The 26,226-nt window shown below is 54.5% G+C and overlaps 1 protein-coding gene across 1 annotated transcript in view; it reads right to left on the reverse strand.

The window, feature by feature from the left end:
- Positions 1–857: 857 nt before the first annotated feature.
- Positions 858–26,226, reverse strand: part of CDH22 (cadherin 22) — a 56,412-nt gene continuing 31,043 nt past the window's right edge. Inside the window, exons 5-12 of the mRNA XM_065754642.1 lie at positions 21,812–21,979; positions 21,337–21,524; positions 20,619–20,872; positions 15,972–16,108; positions 10,545–10,666; positions 10,254–10,371; positions 4,338–4,589; positions 858–3,450 (exon numbers count right to left, since the gene is read on the reverse strand). Of these exons, the coding sequence (XP_065610714.1) occupies positions 2,921–3,450; positions 4,338–4,589; positions 10,254–10,371; positions 10,545–10,666; positions 15,972–16,108; positions 20,619–20,872; positions 21,337–21,524; positions 21,812–21,979 (1,769 nt within the window). The 3' untranslated portion in view covers positions 858–2,920. The remainder of the gene's footprint in view (positions 3,451–4,337; positions 4,590–10,253; positions 10,372–10,544; positions 10,667–15,971; positions 16,109–20,618; positions 20,873–21,336; positions 21,525–21,811; positions 21,980–26,226) is intronic.

The raw sequence follows: 26,226 nt of genomic DNA on the forward strand, positions 1-26,226 counted from the left end.
CTGTGAAGCACACAGCTGCGTGTGAGCAATTAACAGCAATGTTTGCAAAAAGGTTGGCAGCTACTGAGGCACCCTCTGCAGCTGTGAAAAGAGAAACAGCTGTACAGGAGGAGTGGGCAGCACACCTCGCCTGGCCGAGCCCCCGTGCTCCCTCCTGGTACAGCATCTCACTGACTGCTGCCATCAAAGGTCACCAATGACTCTTGCTTGCCATGAAGTGAAGGCTCGAGGGTGCAGGATGGGAGCAGGTGCACAGGGATAGCAATGGGTATGGAATGCTTCAAGACCTCGGGGATCAGTATCTCTTCCTGAGCAAGGCTGCAAGATGCAAGCAGGACTGTTGCTTTATGGAGAGGTTCAAATCCTCCCCACGTTATCTACTGACCTGCATTGATTCCACCACTGGGCTGTGCATCCCCCTGCACCCAGAGCCTGGCAGCACCCTGGGCTCACACCGTTGGCCAATGGCACACTGCTCATTTCCCAGTCTCTTGCCATCAAGAAAACCACCAGCAATTGTTTTGTCTGCGGTCAGGATAGAGTGTCATTTATTTACATCACTTCAGTATTAAAACTGGGTTTGAAGGAGAATTTTTTTTTCTTTTCTTTTTTTTTTTTTGCTGCAGCTGATAACGGAATGCTGCAGCAATACCCATGAATATGGATCACGGTCACAGAACCTTCTAGCAATCAATGCCCGGTGCGAGTGAGGACGGGAGGGACGCGATCTGCAGCCGTGCTTGGACAGCTCCGGGGCACCGGCACAGCCGCACTAAGGGTTGGTGCTCTCCGCAATGCCTCTGGCTGAGGAAGGACGACCGTGAGGATGCTCTTTCAGGTTTTCTGCTGGGTGGGTCCTGGTGGGAGCAGGGCAGCATTCTCCTCTCCAAAAGATGGGGAAAGACAAGTGCATTTTGGTTTTTCACCATTTCCTTCCAAGTTCGGCTGGAAAAAATTGGACCTTTCTCGTGAAGGTGCTGTTTCTGATAAACTTTTCTTTGAAAAACAGGAAGAGGTGGATAAGCAGAGCCTGCTCCATGCCCTCTGGGCACATACTCAGGGACCACGCTGGAAGCTCAGTACCAGGAAACAGAACCAGGCAAAGAAGGAAATAAGACTCAGGCTAGACGACAAGGAAATAATTTATTTCCAGGTCCGTGAAAGACCTTGAAAAAAAAAAAATAACAAGGGTGAGAAAATCAACCTCCTAATTGAGTTTGGATAGAGAACTGTGGCAGCTACAGCTCTTCCTGTGAGCACGGGAGGGCCGAGTGCGGGTGGTGCAGAGCTTTGCTTTGCCCTGCTCTTCCTGTGTATTTACATGGGGGATGGAAATGAAGACGCAAGCGTGCGTGCATGCGTGTGGGAGGACAGGCTGGTTGGGGATGGGGGAAAATCCAGGGGGAAGGTGGCTAAACACGTACCCTGTCAGACCCCATCTCCTACAGACAGAGCCCTACTATTGCACAACACTTTTGCTAAAGGAAAGGCCGGCTCCGGAGAGGCTTGGACACAGCTCTTTAGCCCAGAAGGAAAACACGTACACATTCCTGAGGAAAAAGAGGGCTTTCTCCATTCTCCTGCTCCGGGATCAGGGCATCACCTCCCATCAGCCCTGCTGCCTCTCCAGCATCGTCACAGTGAACCAGTGGCACGCCGTGTGCGGGTGCCCGCAGCCTCCTTCGCAGGGACCGGAGGACCCTGAGCAGTGAGCAGCTCCCAGCCCTGCAGGAAGCTGAGCAGGAGGAGCAGTGCAGACTGGGGCTGTGGGGAAGGGGCACCCCGCACCTCTCCACTGCTGGGAGTCACGCTGAGGCCAGAGGGCTGACACCAGCGGCCGGGAAGCAAAACAGCATAAAACAAACACACATCCACATTTACGTTTAAACCCTCTCCAAGGATAGAAAACACTGTCTGTGGCTAAACTAAAAGGACAAACCCAATGACAAGCCCAGGATGTGTCAGACCGTGGGAGACCTTATCAGTTACCTATCTATTATATCATTGATTGTTTTCAGCATGAACAGATAAGGAGCCACAGATTGCACTTTCCTCCAGCATCATCTGCAGCTGAGGAGCAACGGCTCATCCCTCCTGCCTCCTCCCGACGCACCTTTCAGAACCAGAGGGTGTTGCAGGGGCTCAGGAGGGTGGCTTGCAGCGCACCGGGGCTGGGACAGCACCATGTCCCTGCTGCCCCATCTGCCACCGGGGCCGTGGAGCACACCGCGATGTTGCAGCCACTGCCTGCAGTGCACGAAGGCAGAGAGACCCGTCCAGTCACCGCCATTCAGACAACCACAGGAAAGGTCTAAGAGCTGAGAGGAGAAGCAATTGTAGCTCAGCAGAGAGGCGTGCTTTGGAGAGAGCTCCCGAGCAGCAGTCGCTCTGTGCAGGATGTGCCCGTGGAGCCGCAGCGTGAGCATCCCCTGCGCGCAGAGAGGACTCCAAAAAGTGAGCAAACGTAAGCGGAAAAAAAAGCAGAACAGAATTAAAAGCTTGTTTCCCTCTGCAAAGAAAGCTCTTAACGGAATCAAAGCGCTCCAAATGCTCTGAGACTCAAGTGACAAAAACAATTTAAACAACAAAAGGCTCCCGGTTTGCTCTTCTCCTCCTGAATGGGGCTCACTGAGCAGATCTATTTAAATGACAATTTGTGGGGGGCAACCCCCCTCCAAACGCTCTCGAATTAGATTTTTTTTTTCCCTTTCTTAAATTAATGTGCAGTGCTTTAACGGAGATCAGCATTAAGGAGATTATGACGGTGGCAGCGCTCCCGCGGGCACCCGACGCGGTCTTCGTGGCCCCGATCGGGAGCTCCGCGAAGGAGCACCCACGCCGACCCCCCGCCCCACGGCACAGCCCCTCCGGCACCGCCGCAGCCTCCAGACCCACTGCCCCCGTGGGTCCGGCCGTGCCGTTAGGACTCCTCGCCGTCCTCCTCGCCTCGGCGCCCGGCGTAGAGCGCGGCCAGCTGCCGGAACCGCGGCCCCCAGCCCCCCAGGTAGGAGAAGTCCTGCTCCGAGCCGCTGGACCACGTGTTGATGGAGCTGAGCGAGGGAACCGGCGAGTCGGAGCCCTCGAAGGCGTAGGTCTGGAACGAGTCATAGGGCGGCACGGAGAGGTCCTCGTCCGCCTGCTCCACCTTCCTGCAGATGTAGTCTCTGAACACGGAGAAGTCCAGGTCCGGGCTCTGCACCCACTGCGGGAGGGCATGGCGCTCAGAGGCCGGGTTTCCCCCCTCTCCCGGCCCCCCGCCCCCGTCCCCGCCTTTGATCTCGCTGAAATCGTAGAGGCTGCGCAGGGCGGACATGTCGTAAGCCTCCGTGTCCTGCTCGCCCCCTCCTTCGTCGTTGTATTTGATGACATTGTCCCTCATGTCCTCGTCATCCTCGGACGTCAGGTGGCTCTTGTGGTGTCGCTTCAGCGTGAGGATCAGAAGCACCAGCACTGGGGGAGGAAGTGGAGAGATGGTCAGAGCAGGCGATGTGCTGCTGCAGCTGCACGCTCACATCACACCGGGGCACAAAGGCAGAACCCCTCTGACACAGGGTGCACAGGCAGCACAGAACTGAGCACAGCACAGAGCACAGCCCCAGCAGATCCCACCAGGAGAGAGACAGTCGTGCCACATCACCACCTGTGAGAGAGGTTGGCCCCAGCTCAGTGCAGATGGGGAAATCCCTTTTCCATGCAGCACAGCCACTGAGATGGGAGGGATGAATGGATGAGCACACGTCTGGATAGAAAAACGGATGGAGGCTGGGGAAGATGCATTGGAAAGGGGGGGGGGGGGGGGGGGCGGGGTGCATGAATCACAGAGGCAGCCAAATGTTGTGAGGGCAATTGTGGAGCAGATGGCACAGAGCCTGAGCAGCGAGCCACAGATGTGTCCTGGATCATCATCCATTCAGCCCATCACCTTTTTAGCACCGATGTGCACTTTATTCTTTTGGGCAATTAGGCAGAAATTTGTTTGCACTGCATTAGAAAATGAAACCAGTGTAAAGCACACACTATGGGAAAGGGTTTTCTAAATGGAGACGTGACAGGAGAAGGGGAACAGCACAGTGCCAAGGAGGGGGGACTTCCCCGAGCCCTGGCAGCCCTCAGCAGCCAGCTGCAGGCCAGCCCTGGTGCTGAAGAGCTCTCAGCTTTCCATCCCCCCTGTGCTGAACCTGAGGGCACTGCAGCATTATCTCTCCAGCCCCATCACCCTCCCAAGCACAAACAAACCCACACTTCTCTGCCTCTCCACGCTGTGCCCTGGTGCTCCAGCACACGCAGTGCCAGCACTGTTACAGCATCCTGGTGGCCAGGGGCAGGGCAGCACTCACCGATCAGGATGAGGACGCACACCAGCAGTGCGATGAGGGCGCCGGGGCTCAGCGTTGCTGACATGGCATAGGCGGTGCTGTTGCAGGACTGGATGGCCCCGGTGCTGTCACAGCCACACACACGGATGGTCAGGGTTCCCGTGCTGCTGAGGGCTGGGGGGCCGCTGTCCACCACCAAAATGGGCAGCAGGTACACGTCCTGCTCCTGGCGATTGAAGCCCACTCTCTGCGTGTGCACCGCAGCTGTGTTGTCTGCAGGGAAGAAGTAAACCCACAGCGAAGTCATTCCCACTGAAGAACCAGCAGGGCCAGCACGAGATCCTCTGCTCTTGGGATGAACCCTCTGGGTGCAGACAGGAGCGGACATTATTGTCTGGGCACCATCTCCAGCACTCACAGTTTGGCCAAGCAGAGGCTATGCACCCCTTATTGCCCCCAAACCCAAGAGCCACAGGGGAAGAGCCCAGGATCAGACAGTGCCCAGCACCCCTGAGTCCTTCGTAACTTCTGCAGGAGCAGGCTGAGCTCCTTGGAGCCAGCAGCCCCATCTGCTCAAACCCTGCTGCTTCAGAAGCTCAGCAGCACCACTCGGTGCCATAACAATTCCACTGTGTGGGACACACCAGTGCCCCAGGGTCACAGATGAGCCGGAGCAGCCGTGCACAACCCAGAGCACGGAGGATAGGAAAAGGGCCTGGGATCAGCCCTGCTCACATGTGCTGGTCAGGGCTGGCCAGGCGGACAGCAAAGGACTGAACAATTGCAGCCAGATGTCAGAAGGTGCTGCTGACCATCTGCAGACTTTATCTAATAAAACGTAGACTGGCCTGCTCGCAGCAAGGTGCTGCTGTCTGCAGCCTCTCTCCTCATTGCTCCTGATTTATGTTGGACTGGCCCCTTTCCGTATCAATCAGCAATTCGATCGGAAAAGACATCTATTTTAATCGTGGCTCTCGGGCCTCCTGCCACCACGGAAATTGCTGTATGGATCGGTGCAGCCCAGGAGCACCAGGGCATGGAGGGACAGGAGCCACACGTAGGGCAATGGGGTGGGCAGGATGAGGGCAGGTCCCAGGGCAGCATGCTGTGGCCAGGGCGGAGCAGAGCACGGAGCTCAGCTGCCATGGCTGTGTTGCTGGGGATGGCTGGGATCTAGGCATAAAGGAGGCATCATCTTCCAGTTCATGTGAGAGTGCAGGCTCTGCCCTGAAGAGCTTCCAGCTGGGGAGAGGCGTGGACACTGGGCAGAGGACCACACCAACCAATATTCAGAACTGCACTGAATGGCACACAGCCAGGATTCAACATCAAACCTTGTTCCTCCGTGCAGAGCTGTGCTGCGGTTTTTGCTAGAAGTATTCTTCCTTTGGATGTAGTTCCTTTCATCCACCAACTGAATTTTCCAGGTAACCTCATTCATCCCTGCTCACAACAGCACGCTTCAGGAAGGCAACCACCCCAGAGCCCACATCACAAGGCAGCAATAAGGCGATATTGCACTCAGATATTGCAGGGCTGCAGCACGCAGTTCTGGCTCACGCTTCCCAAAGCAGACAGGATCCAAGTGCTGCAGTGTGGGCAGCCTGCACAGGGCAGGGGACTGCCTGCAGAGGAGTGTGGCCCTTCTGTGCCCTCAGGCAGCCCGACGTCTTTGTCCTCGGGCTGCAGGACACTGCCAGCATGGCTGTGACTCCAGGCACAGCACAGCCCAGTGCAGAAGTGAGTGGGAGGGAGGAGCAGAGCAGATTCCTATTCCCTACCAAGGCTAAGCTGGGAAAAATTGAATTGTTATGCTAATCGTTTGCACAAAGGTAACACGATCTCATTCGGTGCCGCTCCCTCAGCTTGCTGCAGCGTAGCGGGGAGATATAAATAACATTAATGGTGCTATCTCAGCGAGAGGCCAGGACCAGCTCCCAGCTGCCCATGCTGATCACAAGCACTGGGCACATGGAGACAGTGGAGATGCGGTCATGGCAGCGTGGACAAGGCAGCACTCCCAGACAGTGGCCAGATCTGGCCCAGCAGTCCCCTGCTCCATGTCCATCCCATGGGACTGAGGGATCAGCCCCGCAATGCAGCTCCAAATCCCACAGCAGAGGGCCAGGGAATCCCCTTCATTTGCAGCCTGCTGAGAGCAGGGCCTGCCACGCAGCACTGCATACTGCATCCTTACAAATGGTCTGTGGAAATGAAGGGGAAATAGACATGCAAGTTGCAGAGGCAGCTGCCACCCTCAGCTCACTCTGACAGCTCTGCACCACTGAGCTCTGCACCGCCCAGTGCGGGAGGGAGAAATATTTTCATTGCTGAACCCACAAAGTAAAAATAAAGCAGCAGAGCAGCCAGCTTTGTGTGAGAAACCTCTGCTCAGGAAGGGGCTGTGCAACTCAAAATGGTGCATGGAAGAGACAAAAATCACAAGCACAGAACTATTTCAGTCATCACAAAGCAACATTTTTCCTCCCTAATAGGGGGATGGGAGCATGTCCTACTGGAGGAAGAGCCACTGAAATGCCATGCTCACACTGGGGATGCTGCTCACCATGGCCACAACCCCATCAGGCCTCAGCAGTGCCTGGATCCAACTCCTCCAGCTGCTGCCACTCGTGTGCCCCTCCCCAGCACCTTCTGCATCCCTGTTCCTTGCACAACCCTCCCAGTTGCTGATAGGACAAAGGCAGTGCAGAGCTCCAGGAGCACACAGAGACTTTACTCCACGCCACTTGGCATCACTGGAGGAGCAGTCACAAAAGGCAGAAACAACCATGAGCAGAGCACAGGGACAGTCAGTGCACTGAGAGAGGAGCACTTAAGAATGCAATATACACTGGTGGGGGCATAACACAACTAGGAATAATGAAATAATTATGTCCTTCTGACTCCCTCTCCAAAGAGGCTCTTGGCAGCTTCAAAGGCAGAGCTAATAAATCCTTATCATAACTCAATCTTGATCAGCACCAGCACAGCAGAAGACAGCGACCACCCCTGGCCTGGGTTCTGCTATCTGTGCCCTCTCCTGTGTCCCTGGCTGCAGCAGGTGCCCACCTTCCCCTTCTCTGCCTCTGCTCTGCAGCCCCCATGCCCAGGGGATGCAGAACCCCTGTGGGGACCCCCTCCAGCCCCAGAGGGTGCAGCTTCTGTGAGAAGGATCCCTTCTTCCCCTCTGCCTGTTTCTGTTCCCCAGTTCTCTGAATGCCAGGCCACAGTACCACTGCTGCCCCCTTGCCTTTGGCTCAGCTCTCCCAGAGGTTCGATGCTCTTTTTCACCCCAAATCTGATCAGTGTCTGCGCTGCTAAAGCTGAGAGCGGCATCCCTGCAGGGCTGGAGGAGGCTTTGTCTATCCTGAGGCAATCCCCAAATCCTAACATTCTGCTTTTGATTGCAAAGATCTTCTATCAGCCATTACATGCTCTTAATGAGACCTGCAGAGAGTTCTGACATCTGCTTGTCTAGCCCTTGAGCTCCAGAGTCAATAGCTCCATGTGTCGCTCCATATTATCTACCACCCTTCCAGGTTGCTGGGCTTAGATGCTCTCTACTGTCCCTTCCAACACAATTAGCATTTCTTGGAGAACATGATTTCAGGCTTTAATTGCCTTTGATCCTTTTCTAATCAATTTTCTAGGGCCACCAAAAGGTGAGTTAGGAGTTGCAGGATGGTGAATGCCTTTGGAAAGGCATTGGTTGGACCCGGGCAAGGTCAGCTTTCCCAGCACTGTCTCCTCCTCTGGACACATAATTTGCTAGCATCTGTATTCCACACTGGGTTTGCAGTTATCACAAACGACTTTTTATTCACATCTGACAAATTACCAAGTGCTCAAGCACTCACTTGGACAGATCAAGAGCAGAGAAAGAGAGATGCCAGTAGGAAACAGCTTTGTTTCTAAAAGCCTGACTCCTGCCCACAGCTCCAGCGGTAATTCAGCTAATGCAGGACGTCCTGCAGGGTCACCTCTCGCTCTTACATCTCTGACCTGGCACCAAGGCAGCTCTTGGCAGTGCAGGCAGGAAGGCGTGCTGCTGGGCACTGATGAGTGGGGCTGCAGGCAGTAACTGCGGGCACTTTGCAAGGGCTGATAGACTGCAAAAAGAGTGTTCCCAAGAGGATGCTGGTCCCTGAGGACACCACCCTCCCGAGATGGCTTTCTGCTGCCTGGTGGGAGCCGAGGGAAGTAGGTGCAAAGTAAAAAACATGAGAAGGATTTAAGCAAGAGCTTAGAGGATCCATCTGTGCTGACATCCATCAGTGTCACTCCTTGGCTGCAAAAGCAATATTTATAAATCACGTTTCAAAACTGGCTACAAATTTGTACAAAGAAACAGATGGGCTGGTGGTAGCAGTTTGTCACCACTGATATTTATATGGAGGAGGAGAGATAAGTGAAAGAGGGGTGAAGCAAGGGCGGGGGGCAACGACGAGTGCAGTGGGGGGAACCAGGGAGAGGAGGGGCGTGACCAGGGCTCACTATGGATCGGAGGAGCCGGGGCAGGGGGAAACCGAAGGGAGATGACAGCAGAGCACACACACAGCAGAGGTGAGGAATGCCTCCATCTGCACAGGCAGCCACCGCCTCCTGCTGTGGCAGAAAGCACCGCTTGGCAACTGGGAGGGTCTCCAAACACCCTGGGAATAACCCTGCAGCAACAGCATTTGTTTACCGAGAGCAGAAGGCGGGAGGTGACGCCAGCTTTTACTCATTTTATGCAGTGTTGCACCACATGCAGGTTTGTGGGATCGTTTAGCACGGAGGATTACCCCGCGTGATGAGCGTGTCGTCCCACTCACAAGAGCAGCAGCTCTTGGGGGGAGGGGGGGGCACATCCTGGGCCCTCCTGCAGCACCACCTCCCAGCTCCCCGCCCATGAGCCCCACTGCACGAGCAGAGCTGACCCCAGTGCTGCTGGCAGTGGAGCAGCCCCCACACTGAGCCACCCCCCAGCAGTGAACCCAGCAGGACCCCAGCCCGGGTCCAGCACATCCTGGCTCAGAGCAGGCACTGCTGCCCTGGAGCTGGTGTTAGGGTGCAGGTAGGGATGGACCCGGCATGAAACTGAGCTCCCACATGTTTTCCTGAGGTCAGGGAAGGAAATTAATCCCTGGGCGTGGGGCAAGATCTTGTGGAGGATTAAAGCTTGCTTACACACTAAGAAGCAAAAGTCTGGTGACCAGCTGCCCCATGAGTGCAGTGGGGGATGTGGGTCAGAGACAGCTGTGCTTTTCAGGGCACAGAATGGTATCAGCTCTTCTACAATTACATTTGAAGTTTTGCTGCAAGTTCTTTTTAACAACCCACACAATGCCAAACAAGGAGAGAGCCCTTCAGCACAGTCTGCTGGCTCCACGTGGGCTGATCCCTGTGGCCAACACACACAGGTCTGTCTGCGGAAGACCCCAATAGCTGCAAGGGGCATTGCTGTCCCTACCTGAAATCAGCTCCTAAACTCATCAAGAACACTCACTAAAGGCAGGAAGCAGCCTGATAAATGTCTTCCAGGACTGCCACTGTCCACATGAACACAGCCTGACTGCTCCCCCCCCCTCTAGCATCCCCAGGCTGCTCCTGTGGGTGCTGCCCACCTGCATGGCAGCCTGGGGCCGGCCCATGCTCCAGGGCATACTTTGCAGAGGAATAAGTGGTAATGCTGCGAACAGGCACGCGTTCATCTGTAAGCCCACGTCATCTCCTTGCCTGCAGGCAGGTTGGAGATTTTATATCAAAGAAGGGACCACGAGCCTTGAAAACACTGAGCAGACAGCACTCTGCAGCAAAGGAGGAATCTGGTGGAGCCACTTAATGAGGAAATGCAAACGCTCAACTGGCCCATCCCAGAATCAGAAACTTTGGGGGTGTCTATGGGCTCCTGAGCTGCACAGCCCCAGCCCCTCGCACCCGCCAGCAAAGGCTTACCCTTAACATCCAGCAGAGAAAAGTGGTGGTTGTTGGTGGCTTCAGGTGCCAGGGTGAAGTAGAAACGATGACCACCCTGAGGCTCATCACGGTCCACAACACTGATAGTCTGGATCAGCTGTAGGGAGAGAGCAGAGGTGAGCACCGGAGCTGCCCTGCAGCCCCACTGGGGTCCTGTTTGAGGGCATGAACCAGTGGGAGCACCATGGGGATCAGCCCCTGCTCTGCATGCACTGCTGGTGGCACAGAGCTGGCAGAGCTCTGGGGGGAGGGCTGGGGGCTGCTCACTACCTGGCCTGGCTTGGCGTCCTCACACACTGCAGCCTCATAGGGGGTGGCGAGCTCGGGTGGGTTGTCGTTCACATCCAGGATGCGGATGCGCAGAGAGGCTCTCGACACCTGTGAATGATTATCTGAAACAAAGGAGAACCAAAGCTGCAGTGGGAAGTGCCATGTGCTGCTGGCAGGGAGCGAGCCCTCCCCATCCCATCTGCCTGTGGCCATGGTGGGCTGTGCAGCTGCTGCCAGCGCCGAGGTCGTGTCCGGTGACCACCTCTGTGGGCTGGCTGCTCCTGCAGAGCACCACTTGGCCTCACTGTCTGTGTTTCCCAGTAAATGCGCCCAACAGCTGGGCTGTGTGCCCAGGACTCCCAGCACACAGCTGTTAGACCATTCTGCCCGGCTGGGAGCAAGGTCCCATGGTCAGGTCAGAGCCATTGGTACCACAGCTGCTGCTCTGGGGGCACACAGAGCCTGGAGCCACACGCACAGCTCTGCTCACAGCATGTACCCAGGGGTATCCTCTCTATCAGTAAATCACTCTGGAGGGCATGACGTTTCCTGAAGCTCCTCACATGCTTCCAGGAATGAGGAATCCCTCATTCTCCATCTCCTTTGTTTCACCCAGAGGTTACAGCTCAGACAGACCCAGCACCTCTCCCGTCATGGGCAGGAGCTCTGCTGTCTGTTTGTCTACAAAATTAATGCTGTCCCCATGTATCAGTAGAGGAGGACCCAAAGGAGGGGAGATTTAGCACTACTCCATAATTAGCCAGGAATCTGAGCCCCCTCCCGGAGCTGCCTTCACCTCACTTGTGCATTATCACTCCCTCTCACCCAGAGCAGCTGCTCTGGTGATTAGATGGTTGCTTTCGGGGGAGGGAGGCAGAAGTCGTGACTAAAAGCCTGGAACGCCGTGTTATTTTGAAAAGCATGTTGGTGCAATGAAACAAACTGCCATCACTTCCAGGGGGAGAGACAGCAGGAGGCAGTGGGGTGGGAGAGAGCAGGGAACCGAGGGCAGCACTCAGTACCCACTGGGGCTGCAGAGGAGCTGGGGGGAAATCGGTTCAGCTCCTGCAAAGAGAGGGGTGACAGCACTGCTGTCACTGCAAAGAGAGGGGGACACCATCCCCAGCTCGCTGCAGGGAGATGGAGACCCTTCCTTGCACCATGGCACCAAAGCAATCCAGCACTGCCCTGCTGAGAGCGGGAGGAAAAGAAGCAGAAGCAGAAGGGAGGAGGCAGAGCACAGCAGGAGCAGCCCAGGTCCCCCTCTTCCCCTCCCCTGCCACATTCCCCCAGTGCAGGAGCTGATCCCAATGCTGCCACAAACTCCCAGACCCCTTTGATGCTGCCACCTCCACGAGCATCGAGTTCAGCAGTGCAACCCGCTCCTCTTTATTCCAGCGGCACCATGATCTATGTGAAGGGTCCTCAGATGCTTTCCTTACAAACCTCCCCCTTCCTCTCAGCCAGCACCTGAATTTATGGGCGTAAAATACAAAAAATATTTGGACGTGTTTGATAAAAACATCTCCAAACCATCTTTGAAACACGCTTCCTGTGACTCGTGGAGAGTTAACTGGATTTATGACGGCCAAGGAAAGCACACACAGCACGCTGGGTACTGCCAGCATCACTGCTGCAGCCCCAAAGCACGGCCGTGCAGCACCTCCACGTGCACAGAAACACTCCCACCCCTCACGTGAACACTCCTATTCACCACCACCAGGCAGAGCACAACGGAGCACCGTGTGCCGCAGAGGGACCGAGCGCGACCGTGGAGGAAAAAAGTCATTTTCTGTTGCAGTGTCTCTCCCAGCTCAGCTGACTGACATGCAAATTAGTTTAATTATTTCTTCTTCTAAAATAAATTATATTTTGCAGTGGCTGCAATATGTTGTGTCAGGCAAAATTACATTCAATATTTTTAAACTAATTGATGTCAGCCTTGAGAAAACCTGATTGACAGCAGCGAGAAAACCAGGCTGCTACCTAAACGGTTCCCTAAATTAAAATTAAACATGTCGGGTCTCTGCATTTCCTCCAGGAGTTGGAATGCTATTAATCTGAAAAGACTGAGGAAAGAGACATGGAAAACACATGGAGCACAGGGGAGACGCTGGGAACGCGGCAGGCAGAGGGCTGGCAGCTGCCTCTGCCAACCTGGGCCTGATGGTACGAGAAACACTGCAGCCTGAGCTGTGCCATGCAGCTCCGCTCCCCACGCTGCTGTGGGAGCACTCCCTGGGCTGGTGCTCATCCGTGGGCTCCCACTGCAGGGTGGCACCAGGGCTAGGGCCAACCTGGGCTGAACCTGCAGTCCCAAGTGGCTTCTTTAATTCAGTTAGCCATGAAAGTAACCGTGCAAGGTTTTGCCCAGGCTTTGCCCTAGACAGAGGCTCCCAGGTTGCTGCCAGGGGGATGCCCGCTACCCCATAAGCACTGGGAGCTGTGTGGCTGAAGCTGGCAGCGATGGGAAGAGGCTGCAGACATGCTCGACCATCCCCCCCCCTGCAGCAGGGAAGGGGGGAAGCGGTGGTTACGCTGTGCTGGGATCTAGCTGGTGCCTCTCCAGACCCTCATGCAAACTCAGGATAAAGCACTTTGCACTTTCACAACCAAACCTCTGTTGTGCAGCCCCAAACTCAGCTGTGCTGAAGCAGCTGTACCATTTGCACTGCTCTGCTGCGTGGCTTCTCCACAGACAGAGCGGCTCTGCAGGGATCCTGGAGCCCAAAGTCCAGCTCGAGGTAAAGCCCCCTGGGCCACAGGCTGTGTTGTGGCTGCAGCACTCCTTGGGGCCTCTGCACTGGGCATAGCAATCTTCTACATCAAGACCAAATTGGTACAATACTGAATTCAGAATGTTATCAACAGTGGAAAGCCAGAAGTGCCAGGGCTGGAATTTTAATCCTCACTATCTCAGCAAATTGGGAGAATAAAATACAGACTGGAAAGGACCACTGCTTTCCAACTGTGAAGCACAGGGCAGCTCTACAGATGTCAGCAGAGCTGCGGACCGCAGAGCGGAGCACGGACGGCAGGGACACCGCAGGGGCTTGGCCAGGGCACAGCTCCTCAGACACTGCCAACACCAGCGGCTGGGGCCGACAACGCAGCTCCAGGGAAGCAAAGTGGAAGCAGTAGAGCAGCCAAGTAACATACAAATGGCTCTCACCTCTCTTGAGCCCTGCCCAGACTCAGCAGCATGAGAGTCATTAAATCGCATCCAAACACAATGCTCTGATTAAAGCCAGTCTCCAGCAGGAAGATTTATCATCTCAATTACCAGCAGTGGACACAGCAGTCAAGGCCTCATCATTTTACATGAGCAAAGAGGAAAACAGGAAGAGAATCGCTAATATTAGCCCAAGGAAGGTAAACAGCTTGTGAGTGAGATGAAGATTTATCTCTGGGAGAGCTTGGCCTGGTCCCAGCCCAGATTTGCTGAATGGTTCCCATGTTTCCCGCTGGCTGCACTGCTGCAAGGCCAAATACTGCGCTCAGCAGCAGCCAGCACGGGCACACCAGGAGCCCTCTTCTGCTTTTCTTACTCTCCCCAGATGCCAACACAGTCTCTCAAGTTATCTACAGGTGGGGCATCCCCCCCCTGGATGTGGTCTCTGTTGCATGAGCACCTGCTCCTATGTCTTGTGCGAAGCTAAGCAGCCAACCTGGCCGCAGGAGCACGCGCTGCCAGCTGGCACGTTCCCAGCAGCTGCTGCTTGTTAAACCCCTGCAGGGCAGTGCTGCCAGGGATGGGAAGGCAAGATTCAGGACACTGCACCCCAGCTGCTCACCAGCCCCGGAGCCGTGAACCTGGCTCTATAAGGATTGCATCTCCAATGAAGCTGACACAGTCCTGCAGTTGCAGACAGACATGGCAGAGAACGGCCATGCATCCCTAGGGCAGCCCCAGGATGGACATCCACACCCTGCTGAGCACCCACCAGGCAGCACTGCCCCGGGGCAGCCAGGGCTCTGTGCAAAGCTGCAGGGCACACACTGCCAGCACAGAGCCTCCAGCTGCCCCGGGGCAGCACTGCAATGCCCCACTCCTGAGCCCCCCCCAATCACTCTGAAGGCCTTACCTTTACAACTGCCCTTTCTGCCTGAGGATTCAGACATAAATTGTGCTTTAAATTCAATATCAGTCATTAATATTTCATGATTACAAAACGTTAAGGATAATGTCACGGGGAGGAATGTCTGGGCAGTTAAAATGGATGAGTCAGAGCCCGCTGATGGGAGAAGTCGAAGCGCTGGAGTCTCCCCGGCTTTGAAGCGATGCAGCCTGACAGGCGCTCCTGCCCGAGGGGAGCTGCAGCATTTACTGACTTGCTCTGAAATCTTAGATGCCGCGTATAAATATTTCCCTTCTGACTCTTGTCACCTCACGTTTCCTATGGATGCTGAGCACCGTCAGCCCTCCTCCCCCAGCAGTGGGGCAGCGCTGCACAGAGCTCACCCACCCGTGGGCACAGAGCATCCCGTGGGGCAGCAGAGCCACAGAGGCGCTGACATGAGGCAGTGGGGTCTGCAGGGTCACTGACTGCCCTCGCTGGGGAAGCCTCAAATGAGTGGATCATTGCCACTGTGGCGGTGACTGTTCTGCAGCCAGAAGGAACTGCTGGGCCCTCAGCCAAACCCCTGGTGCAGTTTCTTGAATCCGAATGGCATCTTCCTATTCAGAATGAGGGGGACCAGCAGCACTGTGTGGTGTGGCAGGGAAGCCCAGAAAAGGCTCCATCCCATGAGCAGGTCTTGGCAAATGTTTGCAGGAACTGGGAGGTGCTGTGCAGCTGAAGCAGAAAACTGGAGAACACGACAATGCCTTTCTGCTTCCCAGCACAGTACCTTGGAAGTCTGTCTCCATCTTAAGGCTCAGAAAAAGGAACGCACGGAGAATCTGAGTGCTCCCTGGGGTCCGTGGGGCAGATCCACCAATGTGTGTGTGGACCCACACAGGCCCTGCACCAAAGCCCTGAGCAAACATTACAGAGCAGCAGGACGCCCAGGGCAGTCCCAACATCTTCCTACCCACAGCACAGCATCCGCAGGGATTCAAAGCCTTCCCTCTGCTTCTATTATTTTCTTTTCATTCCTCGAGAGGAGGTTTATTCAAAGCTCCTTTGAGCAGCAGGACCCAGGTTTGTTCTTTTCTTTCTTTACCGGAATAGAAAAGACAAACAGAACTTCTGCTGGAAACATCCAAGCCGGGCTCCGTCCCCTCAGCATCACACAGAGGGAGGGAAGATCAACCAACAAAACCTCACGGCCGCTCAGCTCCCTCCTGCCTCTCCCAGCCAGGCGTGAGCAGATCCTGCACTTACTGCGTGTGCAGGCTCTGTGGTGGCACAGCCACAGGGAAGATGCTCACAGGAGATGGCCATCACGCCCTGGTCCAGCCCAGATGGCTGCTCCACTGCTCACCTGCTTCCATGGCCAGGACGGTGATGTTGTGCCACCCCGCTGTCTCCCGGTCCAGGACCTTTCCTGTCACAATGGCACCTGTGTTGGCGTCGATGTCAAAGATCCTCTCCATGTCTGTGCTGCGGTCAATGGCGTACCTGGGAGCAGGCAAGAGGGGAAAACGTGAGGAAGAGGATGTGCCCTGTGTGGAGGCAGGGCTGGAAAGGAAGCTCAACCCAACCGAGGCCATCGGGTGCAGCTGTAACACAAATAACCACCAGCACCGCCGCAATCGGAATTAGAAATCCAGAAGGCCTACAAATCACAACAATGCAGCATAATGCTATTGTGTGCGGCATCTTTCATACGCGCTGCATCCCAGAGTGCTTTACAGAATTAAATAATACGAGACAGCAATGAGCACAAAGGATAAATTACCAAGAGGAGGACCGGGAATAAATTAAAACCTTTCGTCACACGTCCGACAACAGGAGGAAGATAAACATAGGGGACAAAGCAAGCTGGAGAGATGGCAGACAGGGCAGGGCCCAGGGCAGCCCCAGGCCAGCAGCACTCTTGGGGTGGCACAGGCGCTCTGAGTGATGGCTGCTCTGAGCACCTGTGGCTCACAGTGTGCAGCTCATAGTGCACAGCTCACGTCTGGAGCTCCAGGCATGGCCACACTGCACAGAGCCATGGGCAGCCCTGTGCTTCCCATCCCTGGGTCCAGGAGGTCACACAGCTGAGCACTGTTACCTGCTGGAGGCACACGAATGAGACATCAGCGCCCTGTGAGCACTCACTGTTACACAGCACCAGATTGCATTCCTCAGCTCCCTCCTGCTCAGGCAGATGGGGGTGAGAATGTGCAACAGCACTTGCTTGTAGTTAAGGGAAAATGCTTGAAAATCACAACCTAAATCTCACTGGTGCACGTGCACAAGCAATCATATTCTGCACCTGAGTGTCCGTCTTCCCCTGGAGGTGATGGGGATCCATCACACAAAGCCCAGGCACCACTGAACCAGCCCCTGGGACCTCCCAGCCCTCCTGCATTTCCTGCCCCAGCTCCCAGCTGCAATCAGAGCCACTCTGAACATGGAGCCATCTCCAGAAGGGACAGTGACACCGGCACAATCCGCAGCCTCTCATCCACTCCGCACTCACCCACAGTGAAGGGACAGGAGCGGTCTGGCCACTCTTGCACATCCATTTTCTGCTAGAAGGAGGAAAAGAAACCGGGATGACAAAACCTACTATCCTTCCAATAGCATGATTGATGCGTTTGTGTAATTGCTCCGATTGTTCTCCCACAGCTGCTGACCTCTAACTCGTCCTGTTCTGTGATCACATCTGGCAGCGGCCAGAGGGCAGGAGGACACGGGGAGCAGCACGGTGTCACTGGTAACCACTTCTTGTGCTTCTAATTGCTTCACTGCTGAGCTTGTCTTCTGTCATTTTGGAGCTGGCTGGGGAGGATTGACTGCCCACACCCTACAGCAAGGGACAGACCAGAGCAGAAATCTGATCCCTGCGTCATTGCTGCTACACACACCTTCTCAAAGCAAGGATGTGAGGAGGCAGAACTGTGGGTGCTGCCTGCATTTGTCGCTAATGTGGGACTGAGATCTGAACGTGGCCAGCCCAGGTGGACCTATAGCCCTCCATCTACTCCACACGGCCATAGGCCTTCCATTCCCAAGGAGTTGTGGCCAACCCCATGGAGAACAGGGCTTCCAGCAGGAAGGAATCCAGTTCTGCTCAGTTGATGCCACGCTGTGTAATAGGACCTTTATCAACCAAAGCCTGTGCTGCTCTCCACAATCCTCTCCCTGCAACTTTCCCTTCTTTGTTCCACTGACATTCTGCCCAGGAAGGGACACCATCAGTCCCAGGTCCTCCCGGGTGCTCAGAGGGAGGATGCCATTGCATTCCTCTGCTGCTGCTGCTCCGTATCTGGAGCTGCAGTGCCCAGCTCTGATTGGGATGCAGACCTTGTAAACCATTTTCTTCTCCTCCTGCTGGCATTGCCTGTTGGTCTGGATGTTACAAGTGACTGTTTAATTTAGACAGCTTTCTCGGTGCTCATCTTTCTCGTGAATGCATTTCTCGAGCAGTTTGTTTCACTTCTCCCCCTGAACGCAATGAGAAGCACATTTTATGCCATGTGTTTTGTTAATAGCGAGCTTTTCAACCACTGTGTGAAAAGCTTTTTGTTATGTTTGTTTTTTTCCTCCTCTCCCTTTTGTACTGAAGCGGGCTGTAGCTCTCGCTGTGCTGCTGGAGTCTGTGAAATGCCCATGTCCAACACGTGCCTCTGGATTTGGTGAATGCCAAACGAGAATATCTCTGAGAACCTTAAATCCCAAGCAACATTTTCCCAGTGCTGATAAAGCCTGGGATGCACGCAATCAGAGCACAGCCTCACTGCAGAGAGAAAAACAAAAGGCTTCCATCCAAACAGCATCACACACACACACACACACACACACACAGCCCATCTCTGTGTTACCTAATACAATGGTTTGGGTGAGAAACAGTGCTACGCTCAGGAAATACACAGCTAATGCCAAAAAGGCAAATGGGAACTGAATGCTTTCTGAAAAAGAGTGCTTCCAGCTTTTGTCAGGCAACAAATAAGGATGGAATAAAAGGAAGAGCACTGTTCTTCTCACAAGGCACATCCCGCTGCCCCCGCTGGGTTCCTGTGTTCCCCAGAGGACACCCAGCCGTGCTGAGCTCCAGCGCTGCACCACAGCCCCTCTGGGTGACTGCAGTGGGGGATGACTCTGCTCCCACTGAGAGGTGAGCACTCTGTGGGCACTGTATCCTCGTGCAGCTGGGACGTGGCACAACCCTCTGTGTCACCTGGGGATGGAAGAAGGGAACCAAGGGCACCTCCTGTCCCACTTGGCTTAAAGTACTTCCCAAACCTCGTTACTGGCAGCCCGGTGTCAGCAGGACCAGGAATGCTGACGGGGCTGGTTTTTGCTGGGCTGTCTCCGGCGGTCCTTGCTTTCTCCTGCCTCGAGGGGAGAGTGCATCTCAACGCATCTCAACACAGCAGACAGTGTTGGCCCTCTCCTCTGCACACAGCAGAGCTGATGGACCAGAGCCCGGGAGCCACGTTCCAGCTCCCACCTCCTGCAGACAGGGATCAGGAAGTTAAAGGGATCCACTGAACTGCACCAACTTGAAAGGCTTCGTACCGACTTCAAGGGGCTGAGGATCAAACACTGGTCATGCTGTCAGGACTGGCTGCTCTCTCATGTACCAGAGGTGAAGTATAAGTCTGGCTTCCTGTGACTGTGCTTTGAGCTGCCCACTTGAGATGCGAGGGCACATGCTGCTGTCTCCCGCTGAGGGGCTGCTGGCATGCCCTGGCAGGATGCTCACGTTCATGTTTGGGTGCTGCTTTGAAGCTGCAGGCATGGCAAAGCCTGTTATTAAGCCACGCTGTGATTCCCAAGCTGCCTGGAGTCCTGCTGGTTGTGCCCAGTCCCTGAGCACGTGGCATTGCCCCCCCGGCACTGAGCTCGCTGTATGGTAATGTTTGGGCCCTAACCCTCCTGCTGATCACTTGGATCTGCTTCTCTGCTCAGTCCTCAGCACCTTCTGCACAGCGGTAGGAAGCCTCTCTGCTTCCTTTTGTTCTGTCTGCAAATATTGCAACAAGCTCCACGGGGAAAGGCACGGAGAACAAGGGAAAACAAGCAGAGTTCTGTCCCCAAGATACCTTCCTTACAGCTGCAGATCACAAAATAAAACCTCCATTCTGTAGCACTGCTAGAAACGTGCCAGTGCAAAGCACAGCCACTCGTGCACGCACACACAGAGGTGTCCACCCCACATCCCGAGGCTCTGCCCCACTTTATTCCAGGCAGGGATGGGCTCTGTGGAGAAACCTCAGTGCAGAGCCATTGCTGCTCACTTGAAGTGAGGCTGTGTGCAAGGTGCCTGCAGCCCCGCTGTCACCTGGCACGAGAACACACATTTCAAGGAAATTCTCCACACGCTGAGGATGTTTTCAGAACACCAGCTTTTCATCCCAACTGCTCATGACTCAGGCCAGTTGGCAGAGCCAGAAGGCTGCTTTGTGCCTTAGGTAATAACAATTTAACAAGGTAACAATCTCTTTAGCCACAAATTAAATGGAAATGGGAAATGTCCTGTGCAGATAAGCCGCTGCCTGGATTATGTCCCCTGCCCAAATATAACTCCTCTGATCTTTGATCCCTGTGCACGCACGCGCACACACAGCCAAGCTCTTGCTCTGCACTTCCCAAGCTTCACCTCATTTATCATTCCCCATCACTGCCCGCTTGTCACTCCCGCTCACTTGCCTGGCCCGTGTCAGGCTCCACTGCAGATGCCTGGCTGTCAGCACAAGGACACGCAGGTGTCACCCAGACACCTTCCCTGGCACTCCCCTGCCACTCACAGTCCTGTCACTTGCCCACGACGTGTCTGTCACCTGCGAGATGGTGGCTCTGGCTTGCCAGTACCCGTGTGCAGACTGCTGCTCACTGCCTGCTGCCAACCCTGCAGCACACATGTGGACCACCTCCCCACCCCCACTCTGCCACATGCGGTGGCCACGAGGACCCCACGCTGTGACCCAGTGCCAGAAAAGAAGGACGGGGACACAAAGCTGGAGCAGTGCTTTACCGCACAGGGTGGTTTGCCGTGTCCGGATCGAGAGCGGTGACCACCCCCACGATAGAGCCAACGTGAGCATCTTCTTGGACCTCCATTGTATTGGACGGGGGCCAGAACTCAGGGGGCTCATCCACATCCAGCACGGATACCCGCACGATGGTCTGGTCCCGAAAGGTGCCCAGGTCCACAAACCGAGGGTCCACAAACTTGTTCAGGGCCTCCACCACCACGGTGTGCACTTTTTTTGACTCGTAGTCGAGAGGCTGAGACAACAGGAGAGGATTAGCCACACCCAGCCCGAGGACCACCCCGTTAGCCACACCTGGCCCCAGGAGCCCCATTTGCCACAGCTGGTGCTGCTGCTCAGGTGTGGGAATTAGGTGGGCATGTTTCTTCTATCAGGTGCTATCAATAAGAGCCATAAGCACTGCTCTCCATCACTTTGTGCACCACTTCACGCCAGCACTGCTCACTCCCAGGAGCTGTGCAGGCAGCAAAAGGCACTGCACTGCTGCTCCTTTTCAGCTTTTCCTCCCAGAAATGGGTCTGTGCTGTGCTATCCAGGCAGAACAGGTTTCTTCCTGCATCTGCAAGCACAGAAACGCTACAGCTAGAGCTGCGCTCGGAGGAGTGTTTATTTCAAGTCAGATGCAGTAGGAGCCCCCAAAGGAAAGGGCTCCTCTGGAGATGCAGCCCTCCCCCGCAGACAGCTTTCCTCCTCTCTCACCTTCTGAACGGTGATGACAGCCTCTTGGGTATTGCTGTCTGTGGTGACTTTGAACATCTCCACCCCTTCCTCGTCCTTCATCTGATAGGTCATGTCGGTGTTCTCCCCGACGTCAGAGTCCTCTGCCTTCACCCTCCCAATGGCAGTGCCCACCGGGGCAGTTTCAACAATGCTGAACTGATACATCTCTGGAGAAGAGAAGGGCACCGGGGTCACAGCTCTGCCTGCACCGTCCCCGGCCTGATGCACGCCTCTGTGCCCCTCAGCACAGAAGCGTTATCCAATTCTTGGCAAACTTCACCATTTCTAATTTCAAGGAGAAGCAGCTAAAGGGCTGAACCACCTCCAGCTGCAGCACCCTCACCCGAGGGAGTCCCTCCAGGGCACTGCCGATCAGGGACACGCTCAGACCCGGGCACACAGCAGCCGTGCACACCAGGCTGTGCCAGGAGCCAACAGCACTAGCAGGACTTACTCTGCGGGAAGCGCGGTGGGTTGTCGTTGACATCAGTGACCACGATGGTGACCGTGGTGGAGCCGGACAGCCCGCCCAGCTGCCCCGCCATGTCCGTCGCGCGGATCACCACCTCGTACCGGTCCTGCGTCTCACGGTCCAGGTCAGCCACAGCTGTCCGGATCACACCTGGAAATGGGCAGTGGAGTGAGCGCGGGCACAGGGCAGAGCATCTGCAGTCACAGTGGGTGAGGCTGGGAGAGGTTGCCGGAGGGTGCCTAGAGCAAGACGGGGCTCCAAGTGGGGCCAGTGAGATCTCCCGGCCTCTGCTCATACAGCAGGTACTCCCACACTTAACTAACCTTCATGGCCCCAGATTTGGAGGTCTGTGTTTTCCTCCAAAGAGGTCAGGATGAAGGATTAGGGAGGGCAAGCTGCACCCTGCATGGAGGAATGCCGTGTAAAAGCCCCTGCTGAGTCACGAAGCCCCTTTGGCACCAATCTGCAGCAGTCCACTTATCCTTATCTGCTCAGACATGAGCCACAGGAGGATGTGCACAGCTCGCAGCCATGGGAGGAGCAGCTGCTGCAGAGCAGCACAGGAGGGATGTGGGGCAGAGCTGTCCACCCACCCGGCCTCTGCCCCCCCAGTGGCTGTTCCCATGGGTCTGCCTGCACAGACCCATCCCTTTCAAATGTGTCTCTAAAACGTGTTTCTAAGTTGGGAGACCAGGGAAGCTGCCGGTGTCAGGGGAGTGCACTTGAGACAAACCATAACAAAATGCATGCTATGTTGCTGCTTCTTTTTTTCTTCTAGATTTCATTGCATAAAAAGTCTTTTCAGGTTTTCGTTTATCTGAGCTTCGAGAAATGACCAGGACTAAAATACACAGGAATGTAAACCAAGAAGGAAAGAGTAGTGAAGCCCAAATAACACTGTGAAAGCAGAAGTTATGACTTTCTACGTCAGCCAAGATGTTTCATTTACATGGAAACAAAGCACAGAGAAACATTTCCAGAATGAAAGAAAGAAAGAACTGACTCTGCCCTGGGGGGGCACCAGGGGCACACAAGCATGTGTACATGAATACAAGGTCATTAGCAGCGCATTCCCAGTCCCACTATCCCAGCAGCAGCCCGGAGCAGCTTTAAATCCCCTCTAGCTCAGTTTCGTAACATTCCACAGATTTAGACACTGCTTTCTGTTTTTGTAATTGCTCTCTTCCAGGCTTTTCCGATTAACTGCTGGCTTTACCTCCCCTTGCTGTGAGTCCTGCACATCCTCCTCCGCTCGGGTTTACCGAGGCCCCGGTGGCAGACACCCAGCCACGTCCTGCACAGCCTGCAGCTATGGGGCCCGACCCGCTGGGGTCACCCCCTCCTAACAGCAGTGGACAGGTCACGAGAAGGAGCTGCTGGTGGTGTGACACAATGGCAATCAAATGCCACTGAGCTGGAAGGAAGAATGGATCTTTTTTCCTCCCCTGCATGACATGATGGGTGCAGCAGTAGCTGGCAACGCTGCTCTGTGGACGTTTTTCTCTCCTTGCTTTCTCAAACTAGCAATTATTCCAACAATTATCGTTGTTAGGATTTATTATAAAGACATCACTGCCATTTCAGATCCTTGCAGCTCCCTGACTCTCACAGACAGGCACGATTTCACCCAGTTCTCTCCAGTCCCTCTGTCATTTTAGTTCTGTCATTACCTGAATTGTCACCACCTTCAGCCCCATGGAAAAGAGGGGGCTCCGTCTTGTCCCCCATTTCTTGGGCACTTCCAGCATTGGCCTCCTTACACACAGGGCTAAGTCTCAGCCCTCCTGTCACTTACTCACCAAGGCCCACGCTCCATGCCACCACCAGGTGGGTCAGAAGTAGTAGGGCACAGCTCCTGTAGGGCACATCCCAGCCTCTCTGCACGGTGCCCATTCCCTGGGGCTGCATGGGGTTGGCCTCAGCTGGTCATATTTATGGGCCTCTCCTGTCTCTGCTATGAATATGAAGCCGTTATTTCTGGGCAAGCACTATCTCACTGAAATTTAAGCAATTCTGTTAATTAACAGGGTCTGAAGCATTTTATAATGAAAATGATTCATGTCAGCACAAAGGTGATGAATTGGGATGAGAGAGAAAAAGCTCATGTATTCACCAAGGCGGTAATGATTTAACTGAGCTGCTTGTAATGACACAGCCCAGAGTACCCCGTGTAAGACGGGAGGGAAGTGCTCAGGCTTCCCAGAACACCACCAAGGTCGCTCGTTCCAGCAGGGAACAAGTCCAGGCTGCCTGCCATGCACAGAGCAGCACTCAGCAGCAGAGACCTTCTGTGTGCATGGACAGAAGAGACAGGGACCACTGTGCTGTGGACAGAACATGGAAAAGCCTCACCATCATCTTCTAAGATCCACAAATTCACCTTCTTCCCAGCCAGAGAAACTGCTAAATGTTCTCCTTCCCAAACACTGCCAACACAGCAAGAACAACCTCCAGCTTGCTCACCTCCCCAGTTCTTGTCAGCATCTGTTATAGTTGAATAATACAGACACATGGTGGCATACCCTCTGGTACAAGGCACATGTGGCTTTCCAGCACGATCCAGATTAATCAATGTAATTATCAGGCAAGGGGACACTTGCAGCATCACATAAATAGCTCCAAAACTGCTCAATAGCAGACACTTTTTGGGCGATAGAAACAAAGCAGGACAAAGCAGTCAGCAAGTTAAGTGTCTTCCAGGAATCCCATCGTTATGGGCTTTTCTCTGCTCCCAAACACTTTTAGCTCAGATGTCCACAATCCCAGACAAGGAGAAAACTCACAGCTTCATAGCATCACAGATCTGTTTGGGTCAGGGGGGATCTGCCACCCCCCTGCAGTGGGCAGGGACACCTTCCACGAGCTCAGTTTGCTCACATCAGTGATGCCCCGCAGTGAGCTCTGACAGATGGGCTCAGCATTCTCAGTCTTCCTTTAGCAGATAAACCCCACTGGTCATTTAATATTCATTCCCACTGCACATTAGTAAATACACTCTGGTTTCCCTAAGACCAAACATACAATTTGTCCTAAACCAATGGAAGTTCCTGGAAGCACCAGTCTCAGGCGGGGATTGCCAACATTCAGTCTCACTGATGATAGCAGTTGCCTTAACTAAACTCACAGGCGGCTCCTCTGAGTTGGAAGGGACCCTTAAAGGCCATCTAGTCCAACTACTGCAGTGAGCAGGGACACCCATGGCTCCATCAGTGCTCAGAGCCCCCCCAGACTGACCCTGAGTGTCCCTGAGCTGATGGGGCACCCACCTCACCCCTGGGCAGCCTGTACCACTGCCTCACCACCTTCATCATAAAAATCTGTTTAACCCTGTGCACAGCTGCAGTGTATAATCTTCTGGGATGAGGCATGAACCTGCTAAAACCTGTGAGAGCACAGAGACAGGCACATCCTGGTATCTGTGTTCCCAGGCACCAAGGAGCATTGTTAACAAACCGGCAAGAGCAGCAGTGAAACGCATTCTGCCTCCCACCACCACATCACAGTGACAGCTCATCAGTGCAGCTCCCCATGCTCCCAGCAGCTCAGCTCCCATCCTACCAGCACTACCCCAGGACCGAGCCTGTGGTCTCCAGGGGTCTCCAAGCAACAGGGCTGGCAGCTAAGGATGAAACAACTCATGACTACACGCAGTAAAACAAACTTCCTCCCAGCAGGACAGTATTTCTCGTCCTGCTCTCCCTGGCTCGGGGACCTCTGAGCCCTTGCTGGCTGAGCCTCCAAATCAGGAGACAGGCTCTAACTCAGGAGTTGTTTTAAGTAATAAGAAATGCCAGACTGCATTCCAATTAGCCTTCTGAGTCCTTCTGGTTTTTTGTTTTTTTGGGTTTTTTTTTTCTCTGCATGCAGCAGAATGACAGATTTTAGGAACGGCTTCTTACTTCCAGTAAAGAACAAGATGCACATACACTCTCCTGAGCTGAGCTGTTAGGGAAGCAACAAACATCACGAGGCCAGGGATGTCTGTTCCATGACAGCCAATGTCCATGCAAAATCTGCAGTGGGCCGAGAGCCAACACCCCCAATCTGACATCAGAAGTGACCACATCCCGGCGGCAGCAGAGAAGCACAGTGTGCACTGACTGCAGCCTCCTCCAAGAGGAACACCGCTGCCACACAGCAGTGCAATGCAGCTCCGTGTGACAAACAGCACGTGAAGATCAGTTGCACCCTATTGGCACGCTGGGAGTGAATAGGGAAAGCAGCACAAAGCCTAAAGAGAACAAATGCCTGCCTGCTCTTGCTCGTCTCCCTCCTTCCAAGACAAGACACAGGATTTCAGGCCTTACTGTAGGACTCAGCACTGGGTGCTCTGCTGGCATACAGGCTGGTTAGGTCCTGCCTTTGAAGGCTCTGTCAAATCCAAAACACATTCTGAA

This window comes from Cyrtonyx montezumae, unplaced genomic scaffold (genome assembly GCF_038088225.1).
Source record: "Cyrtonyx montezumae isolate F1298 unplaced genomic scaffold, pur_monq_1.0 scaffold_9, whole genome shotgun sequence".
Taxonomy (NCBI): Eukaryota; Metazoa; Chordata; class Aves; order Galliformes; family Odontophoridae; genus Cyrtonyx; species Cyrtonyx montezumae.